The sequence below is a fragment of the Montipora capricornis genome, chromosome 11, assembly GCF_036669925.1.
Source record: "Montipora capricornis isolate CH-2021 chromosome 11, ASM3666992v2, whole genome shotgun sequence".
Classification (NCBI taxonomy): Eukaryota; Metazoa; Cnidaria; class Anthozoa; order Scleractinia; family Acroporidae; genus Montipora; species Montipora capricornis.
The window spans coordinates 21,201,772-21,214,271 of NC_090893.1; the positions used below are offsets into that span (position 1 = coordinate 21,201,772).

Below are 12,500 nucleotides of genomic sequence, written 5' to 3' on the forward strand. Positions count from 1 at the left end.
TGGGTTATCAAATAGTGATGAGCGAATTTAGGGAATAATTTCACACACGCTTTGTCCAAAATCAAATAATTTCATAAGCCTTAAGGCAAGAAAAATTATTTGATTTTGGACAAAACACAATTGGAATTATTCCCAAGTTTCGCGAGTATACATTGAACCATTTCATCAGCTATAAATCATGGTTGACAAGTCGCAATCATAGGACGTGGGTTTTTTCGAAAGTGGACACCATTTTGGCACGGTAGAAAAAGTTGCCATGGTAACTCATGTTATTAATTGAATTATTTTATTGAACTTATTGCAAGAATTTTATTGTACACTTGGATTCTATTGAAAGTAATATAAACAAATGATTATTTTTAGATTTGAAATAAAAATTTATGCATTCACGAACTCTAGAACTTGTTCTTTTTTCTACGTAAAATCGACTAACCTTTCATCCATTTCACTTTTTATTAACATTTACTGGCTTAACGTCAGGTTTTAAATGCTATTATTTACAGAGATATTGTAAACATTTTGCTGAGATTTTGTGCACTAAAACACCAACATTATAAAAACATTTCACATACTTTACCCCTCCAGTTTTACAGACATTTTATTGACATTTCCTGCCTTCTGTCAGGTTTTGAATACTTAATTTACAGAGATATTGTGAACATTTTGCTGAGATTTTGTGCACTAAAACACCAACATTTTAAAACATTTCACATACTTTTCCCCTCCAGTTTTTTGAGGGTTTTTGTGGACATTTTATAGACATTTCATGCATTCTTCTCACTCACTTTTTACAGAGATAACACTGACATTTTATATGGATGGATTTACAGAGATTTTTTCTCGTGTAAATTTTACAGAGAAAGTAAAGAGATTTTACAGACATTTTGTACTTATCGCATAAAATCTCTGTAAATTTTTCCTTCAATTTACATAGATTTTATTGAGATTTTGTACACATTTTATGTCATCGTAAGGACGAAAATGTGTTAAATTTTACAGACCTTTTATGGAGTTACAAAATCTCTGTAAGTGTGCAAATTTACAGAAATTGTAATTTACAAAGAAAATGTGGACATTTAACAGAGATTTTACCAACTTTTTGGAAGTCTGTAAATGGTTCAAGTTTTCCAGTGAATGTTCCGCAACCGCGCACAAACTACTACAAAAAACAGCTTTAGCTAATATTTAGTGGCGCAGTTTTGTGGAACAGTTTTCCATTAGAACTAAGGAAAGCAGAGTCCCTCACTGAATCAATTCAAACGACTGATTAAAGAGGTTATCTAAGCCATTATTCTAAACACGGCATTCATGGAAAGCAGCTTTTATTTTATGATATTGAGTAAGATAGTTAATGTAGTTTACATAGTTCTATCTATAAATTTTTAATTGTACATATTTTTTTATATTGCTGATGAATTGCACCGTGGTTAAATAAAGATTAAATATATAAATAACACTCTATTCGACATCAATTGCCGCTCAAATTTAAGAAAAACCAGAACCCAAATAAGACAAAATAGAAGTACCCAAAAAGCACATCGGATAACAAAACCGCTCGTATTTTTTACGAAAACCGAAAACCAGATGCTAAAAAACGAAAAACCCGCAAACCGCAATGAACACCAAAACCGAAAAACCAAAGTCTTTTGGCACAAAAACCGAAAAACCGATCTGAAAAATAGCCAAAACCGCAAAACCGAAAATCCCAATGTCCCCCTCGTGAAGACAAGAAACTCAATCGTGTCAAATTACCATACGCAATTGCAACAAACCCTTTCCATGAAGAACCTTTTCCTTGAATAATGAAGCACAAAATAGACGACAAGCTTTCTTTCAAATAATTCTTGGCTGTCACATTTCCAATTAATTTTTACCTGAAGACTGTGCAGAGTTGAGTACAAAATAAATGCAAATTGCCAGACAACTGAGACGCGACTTAAGTAAACAATGTGATGCATTCAAGGCGTTCGATTCCTTTTAAACCCATACGGAATTTGCCATTTGGTTTCAGTCTTGTATATAACACCACAGTTAGCCAAACAACATTAGAAACAATGCTCATCTGATGATATCCGACGGCAAAAGATGCAATTGTTATCGAAGACATTTACTCGTCGGTTTGAAGATTCCAGATATTTATTTTTCGCCGCCTGTCTTGTTTATCTGATTGACTTTCCATTATTGAGCTCCATAAGGGTATCCTTTTTTTAAAGATTCACTAAAACGCTATTCGCGTTATAATGACTTTCGACGCCATTGCAGGTGAAGTTAAATATTCTACTGTGACCACTGGATAAAATCTATGCATTAGTAAGTACCCCCTCAAATTTACCAAACATACGCGCAGAATACTCTACACACCATGACATTACTTAGCAGGGGAGGGGCAGAAAGACTTTTCATGACACGGAATTAGTAAGTACCCCCTCAAATTTACCAAACATGCGCGCAGAATACTCTACACACCATGACATTACTTAGCAGGGGTGGGACAGGAAAGACTTCCCATGACACGGAAAAAAAAAACGGAGAAATGAAACGCAGATTCCGACTGGGTTTGGCAACCCAGTAAAAAAAACCATTGTAAGTACGACTTGTACACGGGGGTTGGCAGTAATAGTACTTGGGGTATGGCTATTGTACACATCAATGGAAATTGGAGTGACGATAATCGGGAAAGAAGGGATAGGTGAAAGGTAGGAGGAAAAGATCAATCTACCAATAATGTTTTGTTTTCAAACCCCCCCCCCCCCCCCCCCAAAAAAAAAAAGCCATGCCACCCTATTTTTAAAACAGACCCCAAAAGATAAAACAGGCCTTTTTCAGACAGTTGATAAATAAGCTGGTTTAGAATTTTATTCCTGGTTTGAAAAAAACACACTGGAAGGAAAAAATAAGCTGGTTTAAAAAATTAAATTCAACAAAGAACAAAATTAAACCGCAACATATGCACTTTATGCTTTTACACTTTTTCGGGTCTAAGGACGCTTTCCATAGACAGAGACAGACAGACAGACAACAAGCCTTTATTTTAGCACGATGCCTAAAAGCTATGCAGCTTATGGGGTCGTTCAGACAGAACTGGCCGGCCAGACCGGACATTGTGAAGGACAAACTCTACAGCGCCTTCAAATTAACACATTTTGAGGATGATATATACTCATACAGAGAAATGCGAGGGATTATCCGATGCAAGTGTTCCTTCAAATTATTGCATTTTCTTTGCAAAGTGACCGTTCTGGCCGGCCGGTTCTGACAACAGGAAAGCACCATAAGTTCAAGGGTTTTCCTATTAATTTTATTGATTTGAAATGGGGATCAAAAGTAATTTCGTCAAAAATTTTCTCGGGAAAATTTTCTCGGCACACAATCTCAACCCTGATCTCAACCAATCAAAGATTGAACAGAATCAACTGAGACGCGCTCGTTTGCCTTTTTCCCGCATTTGGCGCAGTTTTCAAGTTCTTGCTTTTGGTTTTTATTGGCTAATTTGAATGTCTGCGTCTTTTGCGATTGGTCAAAATGATTTCTTTACAATTATTTTTTTCTCTGACCACAACTGAGATGCAGAGACAGAACTGAAAGTCAACTGAGCTATCAAGCTACGCTTGCTCAATTGCTAGTCAAGTTGTGTATTCATATTGAGGACCAAAGAGTAGATTTTGGCTTTTTATTCGGGGTTTCGGCGAGATTTCAGACTTTCTGTGTATTAAGCTATTATTTATAACTTGTCGTCGTTTTTGTTCTCCAACGATGAATAAATTGAATTTTTCATCTCAATATTTGTTGGATTCCCCGTACTCATGAAAATACCGCATAAGGGCTGTATCGTTTTCCGTAGGCTTTCCCTAAATGTCTTCAACAGCATAAAGTAAATGACTGGATTAAAGCAAGCTGAGGTCTTTGCAAACAATGCTGGTATGATTGAAACGTAAGGAGTCATTCGCTTTGGTTTCCAAAAAAAGGCATACAACGAAACAGCGGCATAAGGCGTCCATGCAAACAAGAAACAAATAGACATAATAAATGCCATACGTGCGACCTTTTTTTGAGACTGAATGGCCTCTTGAGTTGGAAAAGCTTTTTCTCCCCATAAGTCACGAGCATTTTGAGTCATTTTCTTTACGTTTCGGAAAATCTTGCAGTAAGACGTTACCATAATGAGTATTGGGACAAAAAAGAACAACGAGAAAATGCAGTATACGAATGCCCTGTCAAGTAAATCATCTGACTGCCAATGCAGCGTACAAAGGACAACATCGGGTACATACGCTGACCAACCGAACAGCGGGAAAGAACTCCACATAAGAGCGAAGCCCCAAAGTGCTGTTATGACAAAATGAAGAGTTCTGGCGTTAGTCCACGAGGTTGTAGCGTACTGTATAACTATCGCTCTTTCGATGGCAAAGGTCGCATGATGTAGAATTACACCAAAAGACAGAAAAACGGTAATAAATCCGTACCAAGTGCAGGCAATGCCAGATAAACCACGTGAGCTTTGAGACGCATTGGCGATTACTCCGACGGGATACGCTAGAACGGCGTGTAACCAATCGCCAACCGTTATGCTTAGGATAAGTTTGTTGGATGGAACCCGAGGTCTGGGGTCCTTGAAGAATGTTAAAAGCACAGGCGTGTTGAGCCCAATGGCTATTATAGCTAACAGCGCGTAAACGCCGGCAATGATAAACCGTGCGTGCGTACTGATGCTTTCTGTATGTTGCAGTTCTTCACTCTTGTTCTGAGCTTCCGGCATTCTAGGGAAAAAACAGCACAAAATAAGTCAGAGGATTGTTCCTTTGATTGATGTTTGTGGCGGGCTATCGCCCTGGTGGGAGGGAAGAAGGGTCGGGGGGGGGGGGGGGGGGGGGGGGGGGGGTTGGAATTCCAATGAGGATCAGTGAGAAGCAGGAGAATGACGTCATCAAAAAGGACACTATTAATTAACAACAAGAGGAGGAAAAGAACAAAGATGGATTTTTACAAAGAATTCAGGCGCAAATCGTCAGTATTCAAGTTCAACTCTCGGCTCACAGGCGAGGGTTTAGTTTTGACGGCCACTGAAGTTGTCCGGGCCCAGAGAGTGTCTAACATAATATATAGATTTAGCCAAGCCTAAAAGCGGAGCTCCCCGGTTATTTATTCTTACAATAGTTAACCTGGCTTGAGCCTGCGATATAATCTAAACCCAGTACCTGATACGCGGTCAGGTGATCTCGATGGAGCCCGCGATATGGTCACCTGATACTGATCACATTGGTATACATAGACGGATGGACGGTCGAACGTTGCTACGGTGACCAAAACCAAATTTTCTCGCACAGATGGGTTACCATATTTCCTAACCAATGGTGCTCCGCGCACGCGGAGCTCTGCTAGGAAGAGGTAATAAAGTCAACTTTATTCAATTTTTGGGATCAGTTTCACCGAAAATAATCTTAAAGATTGAAGAGCTCGCGTCGGCTGGAGTTGATTGAACCTTCACAAAGTCATTAACAAGACACGTGTTATGCGGGGTCGCTTTCATTCTTTCGAGAAGGTTCTTCCATGTTATGAATTTGCAGGAAAACGCTAGTTAAAGAACACCAAGAACTGCCATGAAAGCAATCTAAGGGGCCAATCAAATCAATCAACCAGAGTAGCCATGTAATCACACTGACAGCACTTGATCCGAGAAGCTATTTCTTTGATTACGTCTGACGTCATGGCGGCGGCCATGTTGGTGGAAATAATTCAATAGCGAGAAGGTCTTTTGGGAATTTGACTCTATTATCACTAGCAATAGTTTTCACTTGATTTGCCCCCACCTAAGATAGCATGAAAGGCAGTTGAGATACGTTTAAATTGTATGCTGAACATATCGGCCCCCGTTTCGCATTTGCATCTGACAAATTGTCGCCCCTTTTTCTGATTTGTGTCCGGACAAAATCAATTTTGAGCCAGGCAACTCGATTTGCATCAGATCTGCTTCAATGTTTGCTTGTCGATCGCTAACTCGAACAGCACCTTGGTTCTGCGAGTTTTTACTTCATGACTCCTAAAAACATCTCGGTTGTGTAGAACAATGTCAATACCACGCTCGTTTAAGCAACACCGATACCACCTTGGGCTACAATATCTACCAATTTATACACTTACCCTTTTTACACGGGCACTACTTAGTTGCCTCCCCGGAGGCCAAAACGCTGCGGGGGCAATACCCGGGGGGCAATATTGCAAAACTTGAGCTACATTCTTCTATTGCCCGAAACGGACAATACCATAATACTCTTTGTTTGTCCAGCCAAATTTTGAATCAGCATTGTTTTTGTTTTCTGGAAACAATGCTTATTTAAAATTTGGCTGGACAAACAAAGAGTGTTATGAGATTTTCCGTTTTTGGCAATAGGCCATTTCCGAGTTCATGTGCGCCTCCTCTTCAAAGCGAGTCTAAGTGCAAAGTTTTTGTGATGGTAATTAGTTCTACTTTACATATGAATGAAAACTAATTTTCATAAGAAAAACTTTGCACTTAGACTCGCTTTGAAGAGGAGGCAGACATGAACTCGGAAATGGCCTATTGTTTTGGCACCAACATGGCTTTCTTATCACGTGGCTGCAATCAAAGAATGGGAGGAAGAATGAATCTCGACCCCATTAAATGATAAAAAAATAATGCAGGGAAACACATTTTCTGCGTCAGGCAGCCGGTTTCTTTTCGATCATTTTTTTCGATGACAAGCTCCTGTTTCGATGCATTTAATTAGCATTTTTCGTCGCGGTCAACGCTTTCTTAAAAAGATACAATTCATTCCACACCTAGAGAGACTTAATATTATCTGAAACGTTTTCGAAAATCAGTCATTTCCAAGTCCCTTGCTTATCAACCAACCAACATATTGGCTGACGTCATAGCACGAAACGCCTTTTGTCTTAAAAGAATTTACTAAGAATCAAATGCTATCATTGAAAGTAGCCTTGTCTTCGTTTCTTTGAAGTCTTAATCCTCATAGAAAGCAAGGATCATCGTCAGACACCGATTCAAGGATGCAGGATTAAATAGATAGTTACTCCAGAAGTAATCACAATTTAAAAGGAAGTAAAAATTAATGACTAAGGCGTCCAAGATCCTACGCACAAATGCTAATTGGCGCAATCGACGCATTCTTGAGGCTTGGGAAATTAACACTTGCAGGAATCCGCTTAATCGTGATGATGGCATGCATTTGCCGCATAAATTTCTAAATCTTGCCCTGAGGGACAGAATTTAATAATGATAGACTCGAATTTGGCATACTATAAGAAACGTATTTTTTGCGAATTATTTTTTCACTTTCCCCTGATGAAGGTTGAAGGTTCAACCGAAACGTTGGGACTTTTAAAACATTGTATATATTCTTATACAATTTCAACCAGAGATGAAAACTTGGGATAATTTCTGACGGTTTTCGGCCGAAAAGAATTTTTCAGCAAATTAGTTATAATGGTTGGCGTAGAAGAAGTGATAAAATGTGACAAGCTCTCATCAATTTGCATGACAGATGACGAAAACAACTGTCTAGACAGCGTCGGCGGACACTCGCTCTTTCACTCCCAATTTTCCAAACTAATACCGTTCGGATTTCTTTCCTGTCTGGTCATGAGAATTTGGTGTTATATCAAGTTAATGTCCCCTAGCTGATAGTATTCTTCACTCAATATCTGTTTACGTGACAGTGCGTTGAAGTTGTTAAGAGAATTTAGATTTTGATCACACCTGGAAGTTTAAGGGTCAGATCATCGAGTTGCCGTATCAATACAAAAACAATTTAAGATCTCTATCTGAAACACATAAATATTTGAACTTCGGATAGAAGCAGTTGTGAAGATTTTTTAAGCAGTAACAAAACGCTTGAACGCCTTGAATTTTGCAGGCTTTCCTTTCATTGCTTCTCAAGGTCAACGTCGTCCCCAGGACCTCTTCCTTAACATCCGGGCTGGACCAAGCTGAGGAAGAGGTCCTGGTAACGAGGTTTCATGACTGCGCTGCGCTGCGGCGGAAAAAAGAAATATCCACTTGACTTTTTCCATTTTTAAGACTATTTCTGATTTATAGTCTTTTAGGTATATTTTTCTACATCATGTTATTAACTGCTTTTTTAGACTGATTTGATCTGGTCGCAATAATTCCTCTTCTAGGGGCTCTTCACACGATCCTGGTTGACCGGGCTCGGTTACCGAGATGAAATTGGTTTCTGTTCATAAGTCTTTCATGTGGCGACTTTCAGCACGCTTTCGAGATAAAAAAATTTGAAAAAGTGGTGACGCGACCATTCAGGCATTAAAGCTAACGAACAATCCTGGCGAGAATTTCTCGATTTTCTTAAATTTCCTTTGACTTTACGTTAACTATCAAATGAAAGTAGTCCGAGCTTCATTTTCGAAGTAAAGAGAAGTAAAAACTCGGTAATCTCCGTTTTATCACGAAAATGCGTTGTATAGCGATGTTTCTCGTGACGTCACCCATTGTTGTTAATATGCCAACCAGAACCTAATTGGCTGTTGAAACAACGACTTCATCAAAAGAAATGTGACGTATGTTTGTAAACAAGAAATATCGCTATTATTTTTTTCCTGTTACCGGGCTGAAGTGTTCATATGGCAACATTTTCAGCCCGCTTACCGAGCACCCGGTTGGAAAACCGAGATCTCGGCAATCGAGCCAGCCCGCTTTCTCATATGGACACATCAAAATGCTTACAAAGGATTTAGGAATGAGGCAAGATCTCGGAAATCGGGCGCACATTGTTGAAGTGATAACCGCATAACCAATTAGCGCCTTCCCGCCCTCACATCACGGAAACGGTTTCGACTAATTATGGAAGCCATGTTTGTAAATGCATGCCGCGCTGTAAATTATATTTAAAGGAAAAAAAAACATGCTAATACATGTGCAAATCGAATGAAATCACATCGTTTACTGACAACAATTGCTTTAACAACAAATAACCCTTTTCACGGTTAGTTTTTGTCATTTGCATCACAATATAATCTAGCATGTATGTGAGGCAATTTCGGGCTTTTTTGTAGTTTTAACCAGAAATTGCCCCACATCCACGTTAGATTACATTGTAATGCAAATTAGAAAAACTAACCACGAAAAGGGTTATTATGAGCGCCTACCGACAAAGGATTACAGGTAAATGAGGAAATTGACAAAAATACAACTCTGTACAATTCTAAATTATGTTTCAAAAACGAATTAATAATTTATCAGCCTAACAGCCTATCAAAACACCAACAAAACGTCACGTGTATGAGCTTTAATCCTCATTAGAATTCCCTATATAAAATGTAGTAATGAGGACTGGCTTGTTTCGTTCACCTCTCACAATTTGTACCTTCGTTTGGACTCCAGAGGGACACTCTTTTTGTGGAATGTTTTTGAAGCCGTTCAATGATAAACTCGCTTGTCTTGTTTTAATCGTATCCAAAACCACTCGGCATCGCCTTGTGGTTTAAAACCCAATAAAACCTCCTGCTCGCTTATGAAACAGTACATACGATATTAGGTGTTCGGCGAATGGTATCAAGGATTAGTTTTATGACGTTTCTCCGTAAAGTGTGATAGTTTTTGAGTGACGCGTGATGATAAAAACGTGAATGGTTGTGAAACTGTACAAAAAACAAACAGTACAAAAAAAATAAAGTACAATATTTGTTCAACGTCTCATGCGTTTTTTGTTCAATAACTTACGAAGTTGGGTAATAAGTTGTTGCCATTTCACTCTTGGCCTTTCTTTGAAGCAAAGATAGAGAAGAAAAGATTTTCTTTTAAATGCCTACTTTGAAGTCAAAACTTTCACTTGGTCACCTCAAGTTTTGTATGGCAAAGTAACCAGGATATCAAATACGAGCCGATATTGGCAGCTCGTTTACTTTCTTCATTTAATCCACAAATATTATTGTAGTTTCTTTAACTTCTCATTTGCCTTTCCGTCATCATTTGTTTATTGCTTTTGTGGCATATTGGGCTTTATTTATTTATCGCCGACATTGCTTTCTCATTGTTCCACTTAGCAGCGCCAATCATTTCAGCTTACAATAACCGAACTATTAGTTGTCTCGTCTTATACTTTCTACTAGGTCGGCTGAACATGTTTATATTTCCAGCTACAATAAAGATAGCCAGAAACAATAAAGGGATGCAATAGAATTCGCTACACAGTATGGAATTCTGTTGAAAACAGTTGGATTTTTCGAACACTACGATGTTTCTGCAATCACGAGATAGATGGCTTCATAGCTCAGTGGAGGACAGTTTGAAGCCCAATCTCGATTTCAATTCCATCCAAGCCTACACTTTGCCAGTCAGTCTTTTTTACAACAGTTGCCTCAGTTGTTACACGATTGACAACGACGATTTTCAACGCTAAGAAAAATCGACTCCGCGCTTTTATTTGAAACCGGCATAGTTTCTCTTCGGTAATCACAATTATTCTACTATAAGAATTTGAGCAACGAAAATGTTAAGGAAGGGTCGCTCAACGAATTACGAGTGCAAAAACCAATGTATGAAGGGGGTAGTTTCTAAAGAAACTGTGGTGCTGCGTCGGTGGGGAAGTGGTATACAAAAAGTTGGTTTTATCAACGGAGTTGATAATGTAAATTGACCACCGTACAGAGATTCAAAAAGCTGACATTTCGAGCGTTAGCCCTTCGTCAGAGCGAATCGATGTAGTTTTGTTAGAAATATCACCGGGAGCCGATATTGTGTAATCTGATTTCCTTGGGTTTTAACTTGACTCCTGAAACAAAATTATTTCAAGGAGCCTAATTTTGGCAACTATGCGTTAAATTTGGTCAACGACACACCTTAGAGGAAGTGACAAAAAAAAAACGTTTTCATACATTTGGATCAGCGACTGGTCATCCTGCATAGCGCCTCTTGTCCATGTCTCGCTACTCCGAAATGACAAAAATGAAAGCTGATCTTGGTTCAACAGTCTTGCAGCTGCTGCCTCCGAACATTAGATGTTTAAAATTTCCAATCGCAATCAGCGAGTAATCTCAAATCGGAAAGTGAGGCTTGAATTTAATTGGGCGGACCGAGATGCGGGCAGCTGTCTTAAACCAACGTGGCCAGGACCGGATATCTTCTGGAAACGAGATGAAAATCGTTAGGTCAGACCGGAGCATGTTCCTACGAACTTTCCGGAGGGCGATTTAGAACTGACTTCGGAATTCGTTAGTAAATCATTCAAGCAAGAAAAGGAAACACTTTGCGGTCATAGAACCTTGCGGGATTAGATCGCAATGACGGGATGAAAATAACTTGAAAGGACCCGCGGGATACGTGATTGACATCTTCTGAACAACCAGTACATACCACCGGCGAATGCATAGAAAAGTGATTGTACTTCATGCTACAATAGAATTCATTAGGATGGCCGCGAACTGTTCCAAGTTAGTCGAACCACTTTGAAACAAAACATAATGAAAAAACACTTGCTAGTTGCATTAGGAAGTAAAGAGCTTTAGCATGTTATTAAATGATACAATTATCGGCAGAGGCGAAATGTTAACTTACTGATTCACTTTCGCTTATGATAGACATCGAAAATAAGAAAGAATATTTTTTTTATAACATATTCGCAAGATAAGATATCGCTAAATAACGTATTAAAAATTTGTATAAGGAAAACCAATTTTAAAAATCAAACACAAAACAACAGAGGGTGCAAATACTGACAAATAAAGTTATCAAGCTATGTAGACTTCATGAAAATCTGTGTTTGCCAAGTGAGTTGTTTGGGAAGCTATTAAGTAATCCAATCACGAACGAAGATAATATAAGACGCGTGCTGTGAGCTTACCGTGTTAAAGGGTTTCCGCTATGGGTCTTTGCATTGTTACCGTCTGTTTGTGGCCATTGATTGCGATGGAACATTCGTCACTGTTCAATTCGGAATCTTAATCATCAAAATTTAATAGACTTTGCTAAAATCTCCAGCCATTTGGTCATTACATTACAATCTTGACATCAGTATAAATTCACGTCAACATGAGCAATATTAGTAATCTATGCAAAGTCAGAATAAAGACGAAAGATGTTTATTTAGAATGTACTAAATGTCTTAATAAATTTTATGCACCTCTAGCGAGATACAACTGCGGGTGGCCATGATAGCTCAGTCGGTAGAGCAAGTGCACTAGGATTGTGATGATCTAACTAAATTTCACTTAAAGCTAAAAAGATGGTCGACAATTTTTGGTTAATGTTATTAATTCAGTAAGTCGAGCTTCGAAACAAGGCGTTTTTGCGTACACCGATTTTTCAAATATACCAGAAATAAAAAAGTATTGTGTTGCCGGTTTAAATCTCTGAGAGACAAGAAGTCCAAGTCACCGTTTAAGCTTTCCAAAAGTGAAGATTCGAAACTCTCGTCTCATCGAAAGAGGTTTTTGATCGCACAGAGAGTAATAAATTTTATCTGCCAGTGAGAGCTATCATTACGAAGACAAAAGGGTGCCGCAATGAA

At 38.6% G+C, this 12,500-nt stretch overlaps 1 protein-coding gene and 1 long non-coding RNA gene across 5 annotated transcripts in view; one reads left to right on the forward strand and one right to left on the reverse strand.

Annotated features, from left to right (window-relative positions):
- LOC138024492 (uncharacterized) overlaps positions 1 to 393 on the forward strand; it is a 9,363-nt gene extending 8,970 nt beyond the window's left edge. For both annotated transcript variants that reach the window (XR_011127023.1, XR_011127024.1), the window contains one exon: positions 1 to 393. This exon is cut by the window's left edge and continues 3,066 nt beyond it. This is a non-coding gene — a long non-coding RNA (uncharacterized lncRNA).
- A 2,438-nt stretch (positions 394 to 2,831) lies between these two features.
- Positions 2,832 to 12,500, reverse strand: part of LOC138023946 (melanopsin-like) — an 11,574-nt gene continuing 1,905 nt past the window's right edge. Inside the window, exons 2-3 of one of the 3 annotated variants that reach the window (XM_068871025.1) lie at positions 10,870 to 11,117; positions 2,832 to 4,757 (exon numbers count right to left, since the gene is read on the reverse strand). In XM_068871025.1, coding sequence (XP_068727126.1) covers positions 3,722 to 4,757; positions 10,870 to 10,898 — 1,065 coding nt within the window. In that variant the 5' untranslated portion in view covers positions 10,899 to 11,117 and the 3' untranslated portion in view covers positions 2,832 to 3,721. Of the gene's footprint in view, positions 4,758 to 5,807; positions 5,829 to 10,869; positions 11,118 to 12,500 lie in introns of those variants that run through there. The other 2 variants (XM_068871028.1, XM_068871027.1) reach the window with 2 other exon arrangements.